We start from the raw sequence: 22,217 nt of genomic DNA, 5'->3' as shown, positions 1-22,217 counted from the left end.
TTTTTTCTAATTTTTTTGCTGTTCCTGCATGCTCTGTGCCAGGTTCCTAGCTCCCTTGTCTGGAGTAGAGACCAGCCCATTGCCACAGCTAAATCTTTTATTTATCTATTTGGCAATAGTGGGCAAAATAACTAGCAAACTAATTAAACTTTTCATTGCTCGTGAATTAGATTTAGCAAGTGGAAATGCGAAATCTCCAGGGGCCAAATCCTCAGCTGTTCTAAATTGGGATAGCTCTGTGGACTTCAGGGGACCTGCTCTGTTTTACACCAGCTCAGGATCTGACCTTAGATAGCTTTGCATAGCATAGCTTTGCTTTCTTGGTTGATCTGAGCTCTTTTGTGTATTTGAGTGTTTAACCTAATTACGCTACTTTAAAGCTTCAGTCATTGGTGTGTACTGCTTCTGAGGTACCCCTGACAGGATGTCTTGGTTAAAACAAGTGGTTCTTGTGGGTTAGAAAAAAACCCTCTATGAAATATAGTTTGTTTGTCTTTTTTAAAAGACGCTTTCAACGTATGCACCCTGCTCCTTTTAAAGTCAAAGAAGGGTCTTTATTCTCACTAAAAACAAGATGGTGTAAGAAAAAATAACTCTTCTCATCTGCTGCTTTGCAAACCTTAACTATCAGAGCCTCCTAGCACCCCTGGGAGGCATGTAGGGCATTACCATTTCACAGAGGAATAAACTGAGGCACAGACACATCACCTTAGGTTGTGCAGTGACTCACTCGCAGAGTCAGAAGTAGAAGCTAGGAGTCTTGATTTTCAATTCCCCCTTCTAGCCACTAGGCAACACTGTCTTGCTGTAGTTATGATATCTGGATAGTACACTAGGTTGTTGGGGAGACAGTGTTAGGGTTTTTGCTGGCTTTATCTGTCTCGCTCTGTCTTAGGTACTTATCTGGCCCCCATTACCATAGTCTTGGAACACCTCAGCTTTTAATGTTTATTTTCCCAACACCCCTGAGAGCTATTGAAACCCTGTTATTATCATTACTCCCACCCATTTTCCCAGATGGTAAACTGAGGCACGGAGACTCAGTGATTTGCCACTGACTTCTTGGGTGACCTTGAGCTGAGCGGTGAATTAAACTACCTCTTCGGAGTCCCAGCCTAGAGCCCAAACCATTGGACTGTGCTTCCTCTTTGATGTGCCACCAAGTCCAGTCGATCTGCTGAGTGTGTGTGTATGTGTCTTACAACTTAACACTTTGGAGGATGAAATGAGAGAGCTGCTGTTCCATATGGTTGCCCAGGATTTCTCTGTAAGGGTTACATCTAAGCGCAGGCTAGATTCGCAAGGCGCTGTGCGTTGCCTTTGGACAAGTGGGCAGGCAGGTCATGGTATTCAACCCAGATCATTTTTGCACTATCTGAACTTGATTGCCGTGTTTAACCCGGGAGTGGAATTTCCTTATAATGGCTGGTTGGTAATTGATCACAATAACAGGCAGAGCCTTTTCTTGCAGCTGAGTGGAGAGGTTAGTTAGGGGTGAAAGAGCAGTAGGAAGCCGAAGGACATATGCAGTAGAGGGCCTTTGTAACAGGGAGGGGTGTGACACATGGTGAGCATGTTGTGTAGCCTTATAGGGGTTCTTGGGTAAGGTGACACCCACCTGTGCTATTCTTCTGGAAAGCGTGCAGTGTTCCACTAACTTAGATAAGTCAGGCCAGATCCTGGGGCTGGTCTGCAGCCATTTGATTCCCCGACCTGCTAGTCTGGTTCTACCAAGGAGCAGCTTAGAGCAGCCTTGGGACTATGCTAAATTGTGCCAGCAGGAATGGCCCCCATGGGTCTGGAGAGCAAAGGAGCTCTTGTCCATGCCCCCTTTTCCAGGATTGTCTCTCCTGTGCCAGGGGCTGCAAGGTTGGGGATTGCATAGGCCTGGTTCTGTGCCACTAAAGGACTCCTCTATGCAGGGGGACTCCTTAGCTAGCCATTTACAGGAGCTTTAAATCTGCTCTGCACTATTGGATTGGCTGAAAGGGGCTGAGGATCAAGCCTATAGGCTGAAATCCGAGACACCCTTAAAGGAGCCTGATTTTCACAGGGTTGGGGCTCAGCACCCATAATCTCTCAACCCTTTTGGAAACTCTTAGAGATAGACCCTAAAATGTGGCCTGGCCTGCTGTTGGGCCAACCAGTCAGGATCTTCCAAGGAAATGACGACTCTGATCATGTCCCCAAGGCTCTGTACGCAGCTTTGCCACTGCAGCAGATGAGAGAATTAGGGTAGTTGCTGTATGCAAGATTATTTATCAATAGTCCCTCTGCCTCTCCCCCCCCCCCCCAAAAAAAATCCTGTAGTCACATTGTTCCTGCTGCTGACTCATTTTGAGGCATGTTTCTCTCTTCTCTGGCTGATACCAAGAACAATACCTTTGGTGATTAGAGGATAGTTAAATTTGTACTCGTTAAGGATGACAGATGGGGAAATTCTCCCAGCTGGTACAGTTACTGGAATGAGTTTTGCAGATGAATGGTTAGAAACTTACAAAAGATGTGGCAAAAGAAATTTACATGTAGCATAACATTTGTCCTCTCAGAAAATGAAAGATCAGTTTTCTGCCCTAAGAGTAAATTGCTGTTTGATGCAAACTCTAGGTTCTAAGGAGTTTCTTTGCTAAAAGGATTGGGGATTGTAGTAGTTAATCTCATGCAATCTCATGGTTATTTGAAAAGTAGGGCGTGGTGCACATGAACAACCTCAGGGTGGCTAGCTTTGTCAATTTCATTGAATTTTGTGATATTTGGTGTCTTTCTGGTAGCTCCAGCTCTTATCAGCCACATGAATATGTGAGAATCTGACTTTTTTTTCTTTTTAATGGACCTTGAGATTCTAACCTTCCTGGTTTCAGAGAAAAGTTGGAAAATGTGACCCCTGACCCTTCAAACACCGGAAGACAAATCAAAAGAGTAAATGTTGTTGTTTGGCTTAAAATCTTGTTGGGAGGGGGGAGAGGAGGAAGGCCTTACTTGAGGTTTTTGAATGCTTGGAATTGGTAACACGGCAGGGTCATTCTCTGAGTCTCCTTGATGTTGTGTTACAACAAGACACGGTGGTGCTGGGATGCAGCACCTGAGCTATTTAGCTTCTTTTGAGCACCCAAAAGTGTGTCTAGGCGTGTCACTGAAATAAGAAACAGTCTCTACTCCAAAGAGTGACTAGCTGAATTCAGACATGACCCGAGGAGTGAGGGTCATAGATCAATAAAATACGAGGAGGAGGAGGGGTAAGAGGAAGAACAAGAACCCCAAATTATGGTTTTATACCCTTATTGAAGCAGGAAGAATAGCCCAACAGGGCGCTAGCCTGGGACGTGATAGCCCCAGGCTCAATTCCTCGCTCTACCACAGACTCCCTGAGTGACCTGGGGCAGTTCCCTATCTATAAACTGGGGATACTAGCACTCCCTGCCTTTCTACAAGGATAAATATATTAAAGACTGAGAGGTGCTCAGATAATACAGTCTTAAAAAACGTCCAGTGATGGAGAATCCACCACTTTCCTATGTAAATGGTTCCAATGGCTAATTACCGTCACTATTGAAAATGTGCACCTTATTCCTGTCTGAATTTATCTAACCTCATCTTCCAGCCATTGGTCCTGTTTGTCTGCTAAATTGAAGAGCCCTCTCTTATCGAATACAGGGGAGAGCCCAGAGACACAGGGCCTTGAAAACAAGGGTGAGGAGCTGAAACATGGCTGCAGAAGAGCGACAGTACTGAGGCGATATCGGTGTGTAGCCCCCAATGATTCTCAGGGTCTGGCACCCAACTGTAAGTGCTCAGAGTCCTGCTCCTCTTCAGCAAGCTCATGTGAGAGACAGCTGGCGCGTAACTTAGCCACATCTGTGTTTGTGGCGTGGTGTTTGTGGAAAGGTTTGCTTTTTCAGCAACTGGGTTATTTCTCTTGACGTGAAGGGCGGGCTCAGTCTGTAGCCCTTATTTGACCACCCTGGAAAGGATTCTAAATGGTAGTCTGTCTGTCTGTCAGGGTATGGATTGGGTGGTGAGGGGGATGGGACCATGCACAAGAAAGACCTGGGGAAGAACACGAGTGAGCCTTGACCATAAGCATGTCTGTGGGAGTGAATAAAGGAGAAACCCTGCTGAACTGGATCTAACAGGGTGCTTCCAGCTTTCTTCAAACTGCTGGCTGTGCTCTAGGGGTAAGGCCTTTGGCACGGCAGACCTGACTGTGGAGATCCTGCCCCGAGGTGCCAATCAGGGTGTTTGCCTGTGCTCCTGCCTCCAGAGGGAAGGTCCCAATGACGGGCCGCCACAAATGGAACAAACAAAGGGCTTTTTGCCAGCAGCATCTTGCTGCAGCCTCTGCACTTGGCTGAAGTAACTGTAGTTTCCACCATTTCAGATCTGCCAAATTAGACACCAGAACTGGTTTGCATGTGTTGTTAGCAGTGCATCACCTGACAGCGCTGCAGTGTTAAACTGAGAGCCTGCTGCAATGGAAGCTCTTGAGACAACAACAGAAGCATGTGATGGGCAAGAACAATAATAGCTGGCTGTTACAGAGCACTTGTCATTAGTAGAGCTCACGGTGCATCACTCTCTCTAGTGCATTTCTCTTCGCAGCACCCCTGTGTTGTTATCCACATTTCACATGATAGCTGCAGTTGTAAGGATGGGTTGCTTTCCAATAATGGGGTTGAAAAATCCTACAAACTCAGACATATGACCGCTGAACTGGCCCGTCCCCAGTGAGAGCCTCTTGCCTCATTGCTGCTTTAGGGTCATGTTCATCCCTGGTGTAACTTCATGGACTTTTAGTGGAGGCACAACAGAGGTGAATGTGTCCCTTCAAATCCAGACAGTCCAGAGCAGCTGTTGTGTGGTTTTTTTTAATGTGTTGGAGCAGACACCAGTATGGTATTATGGCTTTTAGTTTTGATCTGAACCTGGTTTGTTTGAATGTCAAGGCTTCAGTTCTTTTATTAGTGAAGAGAAGTTAAAAGCCCAAATGCATAACCTCTTCACCCTCCTCCATGCAAACCATGTATCACCATCACAACAATTCAATTTTTGGAACAAAGACAGAGAAAAGAGACAAAGCTAAAAACAGGAACTACTAGATAAACACTACTATGGGCTCTCTGCTTGTGAGACTAGCTTTTTCCTGCCCTGAGACATCTGTCGAGGTAGCAGTAGCTCTCTTGGGACCTTGCGGAGTTCTGATCTGCAGGTCGTCTGGTGTTCATTCTTGTAGTTACATCTTTCCCTCTAGCCATAAAGCCAGGTGGTTAAATGACTGAAAAGTTCTTCCATTCATGAGAAGTTTTAGGAGCATTATCTTAAGTATAGGCTTAAATATAACCCTTCAGCCTGTGTACAGGAGATGGTTAGGGTGCTAGTGGGGGACACCAGAGACCCAGGTCAGTTCCCTGCTCCTCTGCAGGCTTTCTATGTGACCTTGAGCAAATCAATTAATCTCTTGTTGCCTCAGTTCCCCATCTGTACAATTGGGATACTGCCCTACCTTGAAGGGATGCGACGAGGATAAATTCATTAAAGGCTGTGAGGCTCGCAGGTACTACAGGCATGGAGCGCCAGGTAAATACCAGAGACAGACATTCAGTTGTGATGTCTTGAATCCACTGTTACAAAAGAATTCTATGAAGTCTTCAGGCTCATGAGCCTGGTTTCTTTGTTAAGAGGAAGATAGGAAGATTTAAAAAAACAGTCCTGAGAAGAAAGAAACTTAAGAAACTAAATAGGAAAAAAAAAAAGGACAACCATTATTATTTGTGTTACAGTAATGGCTAGAGACCCCAACCAAGATCGGGGTGCAGTGGCGGCTAGGCACAGTACAAACAAAATGTGAGACCGTCGCTGCCCCAAAGAATTTACAAACTAAACAGAGAAAGGAAATATCCCCAGTTTACAGACGGGGGACTTGAGGCACAAAGGGCCTGATGTCAGAGGTATTTAGGCACCTAGTGGGATTTTCAAAAGCACGTAGGGACCAAAACACCCATTGATTTCATTGCATCTTTAAGTGCCTAAATACCTTTAAAAATCTGGCCCAGAGGCTAGAGTAAAAATTTCAAAAGTGCATGTAGTGTACATACCCATGTAGCCCCTCGGCATGGGTATAAGTAGCAGTGTAGACAGTAAGACATGGTTTAAGTAAGTAAAGACACGCATGAAGGATGTGGGTATGAACCTGAGTACACACCCTACATGGCTCTCCACTCACCCAAGCTCTGCCTGTGTTTACACCGCTGTTATTAACAGTGTAGTGTCCCACTGCCTCTACACTACTGGAGCCTTTCCCTGCCTCAGGAATAGTCTCCGGCAGTGGGGAAAGGCTGGGGCTCCCTGCTGCTGGAGACTCTCGCAGTCTCCCCTTTGCCAGAGCCTTTCACTGACACTGTAGCTATACAGCACAGTGTGGATGCAGTGTGCTTTCACTGTGGCGTGTAGCTGCACATATGCTACACGGCTCCGCCAGTTGTGTGTAGGGTAGACGTAGACTGAGTCTTATTGAAAGTCAATGAGATTTAGGCTCCTGCGTCACTTAGGTGCTTTTGAAAATATTACTCTATGTTATTTGCCCACGACACTGATTTGAGGCTCTCATAGCAGTGCAGTGTGGACGCTCCAGCACAAGCTTGAAAAGAATGGGCTGCTGGCACAGGTCCCACAGAGCCGGATTTACTATGCAATGTGGACATACCCGCAGGGAGCCCGTAGCAGAGCTGGGAACTGAACTCAGTCTCTATGTTTTATTACCCACCCTGTCTAATCTCACACAGGGAAACTGGCAAAGTCAGCCACTGAACCTAGATCTTCTGGGTCCCTGGAAGCCACGTCAACTTCTTGGATATTTGATGTTGATAAGTATGTCTAGTTTTGGTTTTGCAAGTTTGTGGTCCCTCCAGTGCACGAACCCTAGCATTAAGCGACTGCTGCTGATGCAATTAATCTCCAGGGTGGAATTAGGGAAATCCTGTTAAATAATTCCTATTTTCAGCAGTGTGAAAGGCTTGGAGAGAGGAATTTATGTGGCGATGACATTTCTTAAGCAGCTCTCAGCTTTCTGTTGGCTTTCTCTTTTGATCCCCTTATCTGTAGGCACTTAGTGAAAGCTAAGCAGAAGAAGCTGTACCAGAGGAATTGGAGGAATAAACCACACATGACTAACACATTAAAAAGGGCCAGCACTTTGGTATCCAGAGCTGGAAAATTAGTCACCCAGGTTCACTGGTGTGTGTTTTTTAAATATTTATCTCCAGCAGCTGGTAACGCTTCAGGAAGTTGCTCTTTCTTCTTATTTCTGCTTAATAGGGAATATTTGCACTATAATGTTCTGGCTCTTTTGCAGGTCAGTGCACTTGGCCAACCTTCTCTTTCATGATCACAATACATGCCCCTCCTTTGGAAGGGGACCGTTGACTTTTACTTCCTGGATACCTAGTGCTGAGCGCCAATACATCCATAATATTGAGTTTGAGACAAATCATAGTCCCTCCCGTGCCTTGTTCTTATGCTGCAGTAATCCACATGGTGGTGCAACTTTCTGCCTTTACATTTCTACAGCATATTTCATCTAGATGGGTAGCAAAGCACTCTGCAGATTGATGTAGAATATTCTGCGGGACTTGACTGTGGCCAGAAAAGTAATATGAAGTAGTAAAATCTAAGACACCACTAGCTAAAAAGACATCCCATTGTCAGTGTACATGACAAACTGGAGAAGAGCAGAAGCATGGGTCTTCATTTTGGATAATAGAAAGCAAGCATTATTGCAGGGTTATTCCATACTGGGCATGTGTGTGTGCGCTTTGTCCAGTTCAATCTTAAATGTCCCCAGGGTTGGGACTTGGATTGCTTCCTTGCGGAGTATAATCACTAGCTGAAGAGCCGTTGCTGTTGGAAAGTTTTGCTTGTATTCTAAATGATTCATTTCTTTAAGTTCTGCCCCATTATCCCCATATATATCTATACCTACGTCCCCTCACCCTGAACTACGTAATTTCTTTCCATATTTGGAATGGGATTCTTGTAGATGGCCACCCATGTTCCATATTCTTAGGTGTTGCTTAACCAAGTCGTACATCCTTGGCTCACTAAGGCCTGAGAGATGCTCAGCAGCCTCAATGCTCAACTGAAGTTAAGATATTATAGGCTTCATGCTCCATTTAGGAAGAAAGCATGAGTGAGTGGCACCTGCTGGCCTAATTGGGATGGAGATAGCGACCTGCTCTTAAAGTCTCCTATGGCCCTTGAAGTAGGGTGACCAGATGTCCCGATTTTATAGGGACAGTCCCGCTTTTGGGGTCTTTTTCTTATATAGGCTCCTATTACCCCCATCCCCTGTCCTGATTTTTCACACTTGCTGTCTGGTCACCCTACCTTGAAGTATGAAGTAGACTAGTAGTAGGGAGCTGTGTGATGCAGTGTGGTCTTGTGGCTAAGGCACTAGACTCTGGCTCAGGGCAGCTGGGTTCAATTCTTGGCTCTACCACAGAGTCCCTGTGTGACCGTGGCCAAGTCTATTAATCTCTCCGTGCCTCATGTTCCCCATCTGTAAAATGGGGATAATGATCCTTCCTTTTTGTGTCTCATCCACTTGGATCTTAACCTCTTTGGGGTAGGGGACTGTCTCTTACTATATGTATGTACAGCATACATAGGGACCTCCTCTTGGTTGGGGATCTATAGGCACTACCCTGTTCAAATAATCATATCATTCTCGATGTACAGATAGGAAAAGTGGAGCAGAGATGGTCACACAGTGAGGGCCCAGTACTGCTCCCACTGACTTCAGCAGGAGATGGGTGAAGTCCTGAAGAAGACCCAGGAGCTATTGATTTTCAGATTTAGGCCCATGCTTCCTCTCTGTGGTCTGTGCTATTATTAGGGTTGCCAATTTTGGTTGGATGTATTCTTGGAGATTTCATCACATGACATAATCTTTCATTAAAGATTAATCTTTAATTCCTGGAGACTCCAGGCCAATCCTGGAGGTTTGGCAACCCTAGCTATTATAAACAGATCAACTGGGCCCACACAGCCACTTGTGCACTTGGTTTTTACATGATGAATCAAAGCAAGTTCATACTTCTTATTTCTAGAGGACGGTCACATGAGGCCTAGCCATTGGTCTGTGAACACTGCGATCTCACTCCCAGGCTGTGTTAAGGGCTCGGTTTGTGACTGAGGCAACCCTTCCCCCTTTGGCTGTGGGGAAAGACCCTCTGATTCTGTGTCAGATGCTGGTTTCCCCTCTGAGGCCAGTGGTGATTCTCAGATCAGTGATGAAATTTGAGTACCCCATGTCACCGGGGGACTTGGCTTCCAACAGTCTGAGTGGAGAGAGTTGCTCCCAGTCACATGCTTGGGCTTATATGCTTTTGTCTTCCAACAGCCCCGCTGTGCGATCAGCTCACTTCCTACCCCAGTAGGCCAGGAACCGGTGACCCAATAAGGAAATAATGTTTACAGCCTGGCTGTTTGGATGGTTCACTTGCTTTTTGCGAGCGGATGTTTGTCAAACCTGTTGCCTTCTGGATCCTTTGATATGCCACCTTTGCAGGGTTTGAACGAACTTCTTATCTTATTCATCTCCCTGCCCTTTGATGCTCTGTGCGTACTTGAGCATAAACACAGATGATGACTGTGCCTGAGCTATGAAGATCATAAGAAATTGTGGGTTTCTCCCTGCTGTGCCCCGAATCCCACAAGAAACATTCTACGGCTGCTCAGTCTTTCTGCTCCGGGACTCCACCCTTTGACCCTGGTACTTAGGAATTGTGTGCACAGGAGTAGGAGGAGACCCTAGAAGCTGGGATGCTAAGAATGGCAGAAACTAGGACTTCCTCTGTGATCTAAGGAAATACGTGGATTTCATAGAAGGAGTAAGTGCCACCTGTGCGGGGCTGGCTGCTTGAAGCACACATGTACACGCACACATGGGTGCTCTCCTTGCTTTCTAGACCTGTGCTCATTCACAAGGACTGTGCTTATTCCCAAGAGGCCCACTAGAACTCGTCAGAGTCAGAAGAATCCAGGGTTGAGGTCAATACAGGCTTCAATCAAGGGAGGCTATAGGGTTTTGTGCCTCTCAAGGAGTGATCACTGGCAATAGCTCCTACTGGGACATGACCTGAGTGAGCTGAGCTCATGACACCTTCCTGTGGACGGCTTGGTTTCTGATCCCTGCAGGCTGGCGTGTGATGCGAGAGATGTGCCAATGCAATCACTTGCTTCTCCGCTGGTGCCGAGCTTCCAAATCTCTTTGTGGGAGGGGACTGGGGTGGAGAGGATGCTTTGCATTGCTACTTCAGCTTTTGTATCACTTGGAGTGATTGATCTGCTTGGACCTTTGTTCTGGTGAAATTGGTTTATTTCTGCACCTGATCCCTGATTCAGAGTGAAATGGGGAAGGCGGAGAGATGAGATGTTGTCAAAGGAAAAAAAACGAATTCACTGTAGGTTCTAAATGACATGTGCATGGGCCTGGGAAACCATTAGATGTGATCTGGATGCTTTTAAGTCCAAATTAAGTGATTGCTGCTGCAGTTCTTCTCCCACCCAGCACACCTACATGGATTCCTCTGTATCCATGGTTTGGTTTAGTTTAGTTTCCATCCTTTGACTCAGATGAACTGAGCCCTTCCTCTCTCACTTGCGTTAAGGTGAGGGCTGGGTGAGAAGTGACAGCACTGGAGGAGCCGAGTCCATGAATGAGACACAGGGCAGAGTAGCGTTTGTAATCATGCCAGCACTTAGCTCCCCGCCCATCGGACTTCCCAGGGAAAGCGAGTGTGTTTGCAAACCAGGCCTCTGGGCTGAGTGTTTTTTTTTCCATTTCCTACTTTGGCATTGCAGCCAGCAGCCTCTGAACTAGCAGGGCAGGAAGAGCTACTGTCTTTCCTTGAATGTGCCCTGGGGGCTTTCTTGTTTGACCCGGATGCTTGGATTAAAGACCTTGTTCCATGCCGTGGGTTTCCCCTCCACTGAAGGAGATGATTGCAGGCACTCAGTGGGCCAGTTGCTTTTTGCACGTGTGTCTTGGGGAGCTGTCGCTGGGATTGGATGTAATGGAAGGGGAAATCTCAGATTGTGATACAGCTGTCTGGGTTTCTTCTCTTGGCGTTTTGGTGGAAATGGAAGAGAAAGAGTATTCATATAGCCAGGATGCATAGGGCTGTGCCCTCTCCAGATGTCTCGCTGGAGTGATCTTATTTGAAGAAGTGTGGGGTGGGGAATTGCCCCTTGTGGGACAGAAGTCTCTGTAGCCTGAGCCAAAGCAGCTGTGCTAACGGGTGCAGCTCCATTCGCTGCAGTGGAGTTGTACCCATTCACATCAGCTGAGGATCTGACCCTTAGGCTTGATTCCCTTCTTGTTTACACTTGTCCAGTGGAGCAACTCCTGACACCCCCCCCCCTTCCTCAGTGGAGGAGCTGAATCTGGCCCTATGTTTGTAGGACATGCTGTACATATTAGACACCTCTGAGTCAGAATAGGCTCTTTTCCTATTGTAAAGCCCACATGCATTTCAGATACATAGCATTCATGTAGGGTCTGTTTTGAACTGCTAGAGTGAGATTTCCACAGCCTAAGCCTCCTTTCCATCCTTCCAATTCTGGGCTGCTCCAGGGACCAATGAGGCCTCTGGCATAACTTACACAGTCCTAGGGGAGTGCCCAAGTTATGGCAGTCTGTCCCGACTTCCTCTGGGCAATGGTGCCACGAGAATGCCGACAGTGTTATGCATTGTAACTCTGCCCTGTCCTATACGCTGGGGCCTGAGGCAGCAGCCTGGTAGGGCTGCATGAATTGCCCTTACCCAAAGCCTATGGCAGGGGGAATTCTCCCTTCACTGACCCTTTGAAATTGCCACAGTATAAAAGGGCTGTAGCAAAGGGGTGAAGCCCTCACCTAATGTTTAACCTGCGCATTCCCACCTGACTATTTCTGCAGTGCTTTCTGGCCTGGCTAATAGAGATGAAACCCTCTGCTAATAACTGAAAGATGGCCTCAAATTGCATGGTTCAGATCTAGAACTGGGTAGGAAATTGTTTTACTATCCCATGAGAATTTTCAAGATTTTGAGAATTTATCTGCCCTGCACCTGGGACAAAAAGTCGAAATCTCAGATTCTGTTTTGTGACCAGCCAGTCCAAAAAAAAAAAAAAAAAAATTTGGAATGGGTCAAAAAGTTTTCTTTCAATTTTGGCCTTTTAAAAAAATTAAACTTTTTGTTACTATAAATTAACTAACATTTTGAAACAAAAAGTCGTTTTGGACCAAAGCTCACAGTTCTTTGGTTCAAAAAGGTTGATTTCCTCCCCCCCCCCCCCCCCCCCAAACTGGGAAACTTGTCAGATCTGACTCTTTCCTGCCAACCATTTTGGTGTCGACTAATCAATATTTGTCCTCTCATTCTCAATCACTTCCCCTTGATCAGTAAGAAGCTGTGTCATTAATGAATCTAGTTGTGCGGTGCCACTCATGGGTGGGGAAGAGAGAGGCTGGTTCTTCTTTGTAGCATGTATACCAGTAGAAGTCTGTCCTATCTGATCAGCTATCAGTATGTACTATGGTGATGAGTTGCACTAGAAATCTCTGTCTAGTGAGATTATCTGTCTCCTTTCAGAAGACCCAGGCTTCAGAGGGGTAGCCATGTTAGTCTGTATCAGCAAAAACAACAAGGAGTCCTTGTGGCACCTTAGAGACTAACAAATTTATTTGGGCATAAGCTTTCGTGGGCTAAAACCAGGGCTGCCCAGATGGGGGGGCAAGTGGGGCAATTTGCCCCAGGTCCCTGGGCCCCACAGGGGCCCCGCAAGCCCTGGCCCAGCGGCGGTCTGGGTCTTCGGCAGCATTTCAGCGGCAGGGGGGCCCTTCAGTGCTGCCAAAGACGCGGAGCGACTGAAGGGCCCCCCGCCGCCAAAATGCCGTCGAAGACCCAGACCGCCGCCGTGTGAGTACAAGCGCCACAGCTCCCCTGCTTTGTCCCAGGCCCCCTGAATCCTCTGGGCGGCCCTGGCTAAAACCCACTTCATCAGATGCATGGAGTGGAAAATACAGTAGAGAGGTATACACAGCACATGAAAAGATGGGAGTTGCCTTACCAAGTGAGGGGTCAGTGCTAACGAACCAGTTCAATTAAGGTGGAACTGGGCTATTCTCAACAGTTGACAAGAAGGGAAGAAAAATCACTTTTGTAGTGCTAATGAGTTCAATATAATCAATCTCCCTGGACACTCAATAACAGACTTAAAAGTGGCAATTCTTCAACAAAAAAACTTCAAAAAGAGACTCCAATGAGAAACTGCAGAACTGGAATTAATTTGCAAACTGGACACCATAAAATTAGGCCTGAATAAAGCCTGGGAGTGGATGGGTCATTAGAAAAACTAATTTTCCCCCTGCTGATACTCACACCTTCTTGTCAACTGTTTGAAATGGGCCACCTTGATTACTGCCCCAGTGGGTGGGCTTGTACAGCCTGGGTCACTGTGGCTTCACTGCTCCAGTCAGGGCCGTCTCTAACTTTTTTGCCGCCCCAAGCAGCAAAAAAAAGCGCCGCCCCGCCGAGCCCCCCCACGCCGAGCGCCATGCCCCACGCTGAGCACCGCGTGCCGTCGGAACGCCCCCCGCTGAGCGCTGCGCTGCCGGAGCGCCCCCCCCCCCGGCGGAATGCCGCACCGCGCTGCCCCCTGCCACCCCAAGATTGGCCGCCCCTTACCAGGTGCCGCCTCAAGCATGTGCTTGGTTGCCTGGTGCCTGGAGCCGGCCCTGGCTCCAGTACCTGAGCTAAGTAGAAGAAGGCTAGCTCGGATACATCTACCTCCCCCTGCAGTGTAGGCAGACCCTTAGCAAGGCCGCTTGGAAAGTTTGACTTGCACTTTCCAGTATTGTCCCCTGTAACGAAATTTTGCACAAGTTGTGGATCTGTTTTGGGGGGGATGATGTGAGGGGGAATGAAATGTGGCTAGTTCACAATTCTGGACATATTCCAAAGTCCTTTTTACATTAAATTTTCAACAGACTTTGTTGAATATGACGAGCCTTGGAGACGCGTGTGGTCACCATATACACATTAGGAAACAGACAGATGCATCTGTACTTTGTGGTTTGAAAATTACGGTAACAACTTTCCCTTCAGGTCCCAACGTCAGCTTCCTATTTCAAAATCCAGGGGCATAAGGGAAGGAATTCTGCCGTTCTGGGACAGTGCGTTGCAGGTGGATCAAGCGTTCTCAATGGGCAAGAGACATTTCCTAGTCTTTCTTTGTTGAACACTAGACTAATATTAGCCTTTCTTCAGATGATCCAGATGTGTTCTCGAACAAGCTGACATATAGGATTTTTGTGCCCTGTGGCAATGTGCCGGGTGATACATGAGTCATTGCCTTCTTAGTCACCGCTTTCCTTTTGACGCTTGCCACGAGTCATGAGTGAAATGCCAAGCAGATCGGAAGATGAGCACATACTCTCTGTCTGTTCACTTAAGACACTTTGTGGCAGAATCTCTTCTCCCTACACTGCCATAGCAGAGTCAGTCGGTGGGAGCGTACATGCTCGCTGACAGGAAACCAACCCAGTCCATGGCAGAGTCTGGTGCCAACATGCCGAAGAAGCTCTTCACTTCCCAGTAAAGCAGAGTGCTTTCACCTGCCATGCCTGTGCGTCAGTACCACTTTTCCCTCGAAGGACCCACGTGTGGATTCTCTGAAGTGTGTATGAGGTAGGAATAGGGGCTTGATTCTCTGACTTGCCAAGTTCATTTTGCCCTGCTTAGGAGCCCAAGGCAGCTAGAGGCCTCCATTAGAGACTTTCCCCTGTGCGGGGCAATCTCCACCAGCATATAGCTGATGGTGAGGCTAGGCCAGCTCTGCCATGCCAGAACCCTCCTCCCTGCCCACTGACGTGAGGGAGGTAGTGGGTGGGCAGGGAGGCACAGGGTGGAGCACAGCCCTGTTACACTGGATTCGCCACTGAATGTAAGCTGTCCACCGTGGCTGTGAATTGAGCCATGATCGCCGGGTTCTGCTTGGATACATTGGAGAATCAAGTCAAGAGGAATGCTGGGATGCCCCAGACTCAAGTTCAACAGTTCGAGGCTCTTCTAGGATCCTAGTGTGTGTAGAGAATGAATAGGAGGCTGCTCCTGCCATCCAGAGGCAAAGGCTGCACTGGCTAAACCTTCCTCCCAGGAGAGATGGATTTTAGATTTTTTTTTTTTTAATCAAGAGGCAAGGAAGCTCTGAGACTGCACTGAGGCCTCCGGCTAGAGAGGGGAAGGTGCACACCCAGCAGTAGCCATCTGGATGTTCAGCTCTGATTGCAGAGGAGGTGGCCTTAACGCAGTAGTCTCTTCATTATTTGTAATAGGAGGAGACTACTGCGTCTCCTCCTATGATCACTGCCATGATGCTTAACTGAAAGGCTAGTTTTCTTACCACCAGTTGTGTCACCCACCACTCCCTTGAATTGGGTGTAATGCTGTAAGAGGGAGGATGCCACGTCACGTGCGACTCATCGTGTGTTGGCCTGCCTAGTGGGTTTGATCCCTAAGTAGTAGGGGTGGAAGGGTATTTTCCATACAGTGAAATCAATGGTGAAATGTGCGTGCAATCTGCTATTTCAACATGACTGTGACCATCCTGTATGACGAGATACTCTATCCTAGAGCCCAGATTCCATGACCGTGTGTGTCCTGTGTTACTCCAATAGCCTCTTGGCCTTTGCCTTAAATTGGCCAGTCAGCAGCAGGGAGTGGCTGGAGAAGGAGCAGACCCAGCTCCCCTTTGCAGTCCCACAGGTTATTTAAGGCTAGAACTATGATTTGAGCAGAGGCACTGTAGGATGAATCCATAGCCACCAACAATGTCCATCACGGTCACCATTTAAATTACACGCCTGCACTATGGGGTGGAAAGCACTCGGAACCATCTGCTCCCTTTACCATTTAAGCCACGAGACTTCCTTAGCTGTCAATTATGTTAAGGCTCTTTGCCAGCCTGTAGCCACTAGACTTCATCATCATTGCAAACGCATGAGCCAGTCTTGCTCTCTCCAGCGGAGGGTAGTTGTGAGAAAATGCACGCGCACATACTGCAGTTCTGGAGGACCTTACGTCCCCTGGTCACGGCAAAGAGACCCTGCAGCTTCTCTTGATTGAGTTGACAATGTCTCTCGCTTTGCTGACAGTTGGGAAGGTAGGGAAGACAGGCGATTGGCAAAGAAGGTTACAAGGTAGTGTGCCACAACAGTAGCAATGATAGTAGCTGAAAAGGTCGGGAAGAGACTCTTAACTGGGTGAAATTTTAAAGCAGATGTCCTTGCTTGTCAAGACTTCAGGGAGTTCTTTTGTGTTCTCTGCTCAGCAGAGTGCTCCTGGGTACGGCCTGGTGATGTTAACTCTTCTTTCTCTCTCTCTCTCTCTCTCTCTCTCTCCATTTAGGAGATGAACTAAAATGCAGCACACAACTTGCACAGAGGACAGGATCCATCATGCACTGGAAAGATGTCTGCATGGGCTGAGCAGAAGTACAGCCTCCTCCACCACATGGACCGGTAGGTGACCCAATATTCATATGCTTCCTGACGGCCCCGGATATCCTCACCAAACCTTGTGGCATAAATGTCCTGGGATTCTTCCTGCTCTTTCGGTTGATATTTGTACATCTCGTCCTTTGTCTGGTAACATTCTGACCAAGCAGCGGGAAGGTAATGTGTCTAGGAACTACCATCCCATTCCTCTAGTGACTTTGGGGCTCAGAATCACCTTTCCTTCAATACATGAGTTAGAGATGGGTCCGCTCTACTTACCCACTTGTGCCTTCCCAAGTCCTTCACCTAGCTGGAAAGATGTGCCAAGATGTTGAGAGATTCATGTTAAGTTTAAGGCAGTGAGTAGAAGTACCATGGTGTATGCAAACTGGTCAGAGCACTGGCTGAAAAGGGTAGGAACCTCCATTCACCACAAGGGATGACGCCTGTTCTTTGACTAGCTGGTTGGTCTTGCTTTGGGGCAAACGCAGCTCAAACTTGTATTTGTGGGGGTGGGGTGTTCACTGCAGTTTTGGGACAAGGGGGACAATGAAACATGGTGGATGGCATTTTCCAAAGGACCCAGTGCTGGCCTAGCTCTGTCCCATTAAAGTCAATGGTAAAGTTCCCATAGACTGCAGTGGGAGCAGAGTTAGCTCAGCACTGACTGTTCTGGCAGTCCCATCTAGCATTCAGTGCCGGGTGTGTGTGACAACATTCAGTTAACTGCAGGAGTGGGTGTTCTGTTAACCAGAGATTAAACGGTTCCATGGAACTGCAGTTACATCGTCTCATTAAAATATTCCCCCTCCCATGTCTGTCGTTTAGTCACGTCAGGCAGCATCACTGAAGACATGGAGACTGTGTATGGAGTAAGGTATTACTCTGTGAGAGTAAGCACGTCAGAAACTGGCACTGAATTTCTGTCTTGTTACTGGTAGCTCTGTGCTTTACTCGCCAGTCACTGCAGTTCAGGGACTGTCTGTCTTTGCTACCCTTATTTTCAGGGTTTTATAACTTGGATATCAGTAACTCTGGATCGAGATCTTAGAGCTAGGTTTCAGCCTGGGATAACTACATCCATTCCTTATCAAACTTCTTCCCGTTCCCCTGAGATGACCAAAGTATACAGCCCTTTTTCAGCCAGCTGGGCCAGCCATCTTTAAATCAGGGAATGGAAAAAGAAGGGGTGTGTCCCAGTTTTGGGTGTGCTGTGTTGGTGTATGCAACTGTCACGGGTTGTTTTCAGTACCCCGGCACCTTTATGTTTCTAGATGTGTGCTTGTCTGCAGCTGCTGTTTTGTAAGGCAGAGATGATGCAGCATGCTCTCAGGGAGTTGAATGTTGCATGTTTTTGTAGAGACTTTAGATTCATAGGTTTCTAAGACCAGATGGACCGTAATGATTATCTAGTCTGACCTCCTGCAAAACCCAGGCCAAAAATGCTCACTCTGAAACTTTGGCATCAAGCCCATATCTTCAGTTTGAGCTATATCATATCTTTTAGAAATGTATCTAATTTTGAATTAAAGACTTCAAGTGATGGAGAAACCATAGGTAAATTGGTTAATGACACTTGTGTTTAAAAAAAAAGTGTCTAATTTCTAATCTGAATTTGTCTAGCTTAATCTTCTGGCTATTAGATCTTGTCAAGCCTTTATCTCCTAGATTAAAGATCAGTCTGTCAGAAATCTCTTCCCACATAGATACTTGTAAGCTCTGATCAAGTCACCTTTTAACCTTCTCTTGGATAAACTAAATAGATTGAGCTGCTTTAATCTCACAATGGAAAGCAGGTTTTCCCGACCTTGAATCATTCTTGTACAGGTTGAACCTATACCCCCATAGTCCAGCACCCTTGGGACATGACTGGTGCCGAACCAGAGAATTTGCCGAACCATGGGAGGTCAATGCAGAGTGCCAACAGGTCTCCATAGGTGCAGGAAGTAGGTTATGGGGGCTGCGGCAGCACCCCCAGGCTTTGAACCCAGCGTGGCCTCCTGCTTGGGGGCCCCGCTGCTGGTCCCCCCACCCCCGGGAGGCTCTGATGCCAGCCCCAGGTCCCAGCTGCTGGCCCCTCGCCTGGGATCCTAGCCACTGGCCCCAGGTCCTCCGCCTTCCTCCTGGAGCTTGAATGCTGTGAATCAGCTGTTCACGGAGCTCCGGAAGCGCTGGGAGGGAGGAGGAGGAGTTGGTAAGTGCGGGGCTGCCAGCACAAGAGAGGCGTGGGGAAAGGAGGGCAGAAGTGGGAGCTTGCCGCCGGTGGATGCTCTGCACCCAGTAATTTTTCCCCGTGGGTGCTTCAGCCCCAGAGCACCCATGGAGTCGGCGCCTATGCCGGGCCATGGATGTTGCCAGACCAGGGACTGCTGGATTAGAGAGGTTCAACCTGTAACTCTTTTCTGAACAATTTCCAATTTTTCAGCATTCCTTCTTAAGTTTGGACACAAGAACTGGGCATAGCATGAAGTAGTGATCTTGATAATGTTGTATATAGAGGTAATATCACCTCCCTACTTCTATTCAATATTCCCTTGCTTATATATCTAGTGATCGCTTGCAACCTCTTAGCTACAGCATCATGCTGTTAGCTTATGTTCAAATGATTATTTACCATGGCCGCTAAGTCATTTAATGTCACTAAATTCCAGGATATAGACCCTCAGCTTATAAATGCGGCCTACATTCTTTGTTCCTGGTTGTATGGCCTTGTATTTGGCTGTATCTATTAAAACACGTTGTTCAAATGATCCTGCCTTGCCAAGCAATCCAGGTTGCTCTGTATAACTGATCTGTCCCCATCATTATTTACCACTCTACCAATTTTTGTGCCCTCAGCAAATTTTACTAGTATTGATTTTATATTTTCTTCCGATTCACAAATAAAGACATTGAACTTAATTGGGCCAAGAACAGACCCCTGTGGGACCCCCTTAGAAACACCCCCGTTCGATGATGATTCCCCATTTAAAATTACTTTTTGAGATCTATCAGTTAAACGGTTTTTAATCCATTTAATTTGGGCTGCATTTTTATCAGAATGTCACACGGGTCTAAAACATCATCCAGAAGTATAAATCTATGATGTCCACAGTTACCTTTACCAGCCAAACTTGTGATCCCATTAAAAAAAAACCAATTTGACAAGTCTTATTTCCATAAAACTATGTTGAGTGGCATTTAATTTTATTACCATTCCTTAATTCTTTACCAATTTGCATCCCATATCAGTTTTTCCATGATTTTGGTGAGCATTAGTATCTGACTAGCTGGCCTATAGTTACCTGGATCCTCCTGATTACCTTTTTAAAATATTGACACAACATTTGCTTTTTTTCCAGTCCTCTGGAACTTCCCCAGTGTTCCAAGATTTGTTAAAAATTACTATTAATGGTTTCAAAGGCTCGTCAGCCAATTCTTTTGCTACTCCTGAGTGCAACTTCTCTGGTCCTGCCGATTTAAAAAAAAAATTAACTTTAACATCCTCAACTCTTTCACATCCTCTCTAGTTACTGATGGAATAGAAAGCATTTCATTTTCACTGTGGTATATGAATTCACCATCCTGCTTCTTTCCAAATACAGAACAGAAATATTTATTGAACCACTTCTGCTTTTTCTGCATCATGAGTGACAATTTTACCATCTGGTCTAGTATCAAACCTATACAATTGCAAGAAGTTTGTTTAGATCAAAGAAAAAAGCCCATTGAAATATTTGCCTTGTGGGGAGAAGTGGGAGGTGTACCTAGAACTCAATGGAACAAAAATCAAGGGAGGGGACTAGGACACATTTTAGGGATATGAACCCTGACAATGAGTACAGTCTTCAAAAGCACCTAAGTCCCATTTTCCAAAGTGACTTAGACGCTTGGGAGCCTAAGTCCTATTGACTTTCTTGATTTTTTTTCAGTGGGACTTACACATTTTGAAAATTTTGCCCAATGTTCCTTTAACTTACAAGACTTTAAAGAGTCACTCACACGGGCAAATTATTACAGTGAATTGATTTAGTCACAGTGAGACATCAAGTGCACAATGGAAACAAACTGAAAAAATAGACAAATGTTTTTCACTCTGGCAACCTGTGTCTGTTCTACTGATCCTGGGTGTCACTTGTACCAGCTGGCTCAGAGTCATGTGGCAAGTTTGGTTTATTATTTTTTTTGAAGTTGACAGTTGTCCCTTTTAACAAGAAGCAAAGGGGAAGCGTTAACCACAGCTGCAGAATTCAGGAGGTAGCAGCCGCTGGAGGAGGCGTGCTGATGCCAAGTATTGCAGTGTAATTCTGAGAAAAGAAACCTTCAAGCCTCATCCTTCCTAGCCACCTCCCCCCCTCCCCCGGCCCTGATATTGGCCTGGCTGTTGCTCGATTCGAGGTGTGATGTTGTAATCTTTGTTGACACTGGAGATCAAAGCAGAAACATTTCAAGGTGCTATTCTGCACATGCCTATGTAGTGATTCAGGCGCCAGTCCAAACTCAGTGTTTGTAATATTTAATTGTATTACCCTAGCACCTAGGAGCCCCGGTCGTGGACTGGGACTCGGTTGTGCTAGGTGCTGTACAAACAAACCAAAAATGATGGTCTCTGCCCCAAAGAGCTGCTGGTGAGTCTCTGTTTCCTGTAATAAAGTGAGATTTCTCTGGGACTGGCTGTTCAGTCACAAGTTGTTGGACTTTCTTGTTAATTTCTTTGCTGCAAAAAACAGCTCGGCCTATCCTGACATGGTGTTGGAGGCAGCATGGTCTGCTGGTTGGAGCATGGGACAGAGAGTGAGGATTGCTGTGATCTAATCCCACTTCTGCCACTGACTTGCTGTCCTTCAGCAAGTGGCTGATGACTTTGGCTTTTTTCAGAGATTCTGAGCTTGCGAACTACCATGGGACTCAGGAGCGCTCAGCACTTCTGAAGACAAGGCTGTTATCTGATCTGTCTCTGTTTTCTCATATGCAGAGGGAAGATGATACTGATTTATTTACCTGCCTACTAAACTTGCAAGGGTCTTGTGAGGATTAATTAATGTCTGTGAAGTACCGGTAACTTATACGTGTAGCGCACTTTAGAAGTGTCTGGTGGTGATAACCTTTCAAGTCAAGCACCAGTGCTCTGACTGGGCCAATGTAGTTTTCGTGCTCTGGTTCTGAGCCTCTGATTTAGAAATCGTGAATGCAGCTCCCTGTGTGATGTTCCCATTTCACAGACCAGGAAAATTAGCCTGAAAAGTTGACTTGCCCAGTACCCCGTGAGGTTGGTGGGAATGGACCTTGGGAGTTCCTGGATGCCACCATGACCTGATGCTACTTTAATTTTGTAAGGAAGCATTTAGGATGCAATAAAGCAGCAGAAGAGGCTAAGATTTGTCAATGATCTTTTCTCCCTGCAGTGCCTGCAGCCTGTAGCAGATTATCTCCACTGGAGACAGTCCTAACTGCTATGGCATCTGAATTCTCTGGATTTGAGAATAAAATCAGAAAGAGACGCTTTGTAATGGACAGCTCTGGATAGAACCCTGCTGCTGCTCTGTGTTTGTCCCAGCATAGTGTGTCCAAGGAGGGAACAGAGTTACTGGGATACTCTTCCAGGCCTCACCACCTTCTTGCCTGTATTAATTCTTTGTGTATGCCGGAGTGACTGCACTGCAATGCTCCAACTCCGTGTGCATGGGTGATGTCACCCTTTAAT

The 22,217-nt window shown here is 46.6% G+C and overlaps 1 protein-coding gene across 4 annotated transcripts in view; it reads left to right on the top strand.

Annotated features, from left to right (window-relative positions):
* Positions 1 to 22,217, top strand: part of PIK3R5 (phosphoinositide-3-kinase regulatory subunit 5) — a 106,522-nt gene that overhangs the window by 36,880 nt on the left and 47,425 nt on the right. For 3 of the 4 annotated variants that reach the window (XM_005309863.4, XM_065563336.1, XM_065563335.1), the window contains exon 2: positions 16,446 to 16,558. In XM_005309863.4, coding sequence (XP_005309920.2) covers positions 16,459 to 16,558 — 100 coding nt within the window. In that variant the 5' untranslated portion in view covers positions 16,446 to 16,458. Of the gene's footprint in view, positions 1 to 14,144; positions 14,727 to 16,445; positions 16,559 to 22,217 lie in introns of those variants that run through there. The other variant, XM_005309864.4, reaches the window with a different exon arrangement.

This window comes from Chrysemys picta, chromosome 12 (assembly GCF_011386835.1).
Source record: "Chrysemys picta bellii isolate R12L10 chromosome 12, ASM1138683v2, whole genome shotgun sequence".
Taxonomy (NCBI): Eukaryota; Metazoa; Chordata; order Testudines; family Emydidae; genus Chrysemys; species Chrysemys picta.
Note: the sequence above shows the minus strand (reverse complement) of the source record. Positions and strands in the feature narration are given on the sequence as shown.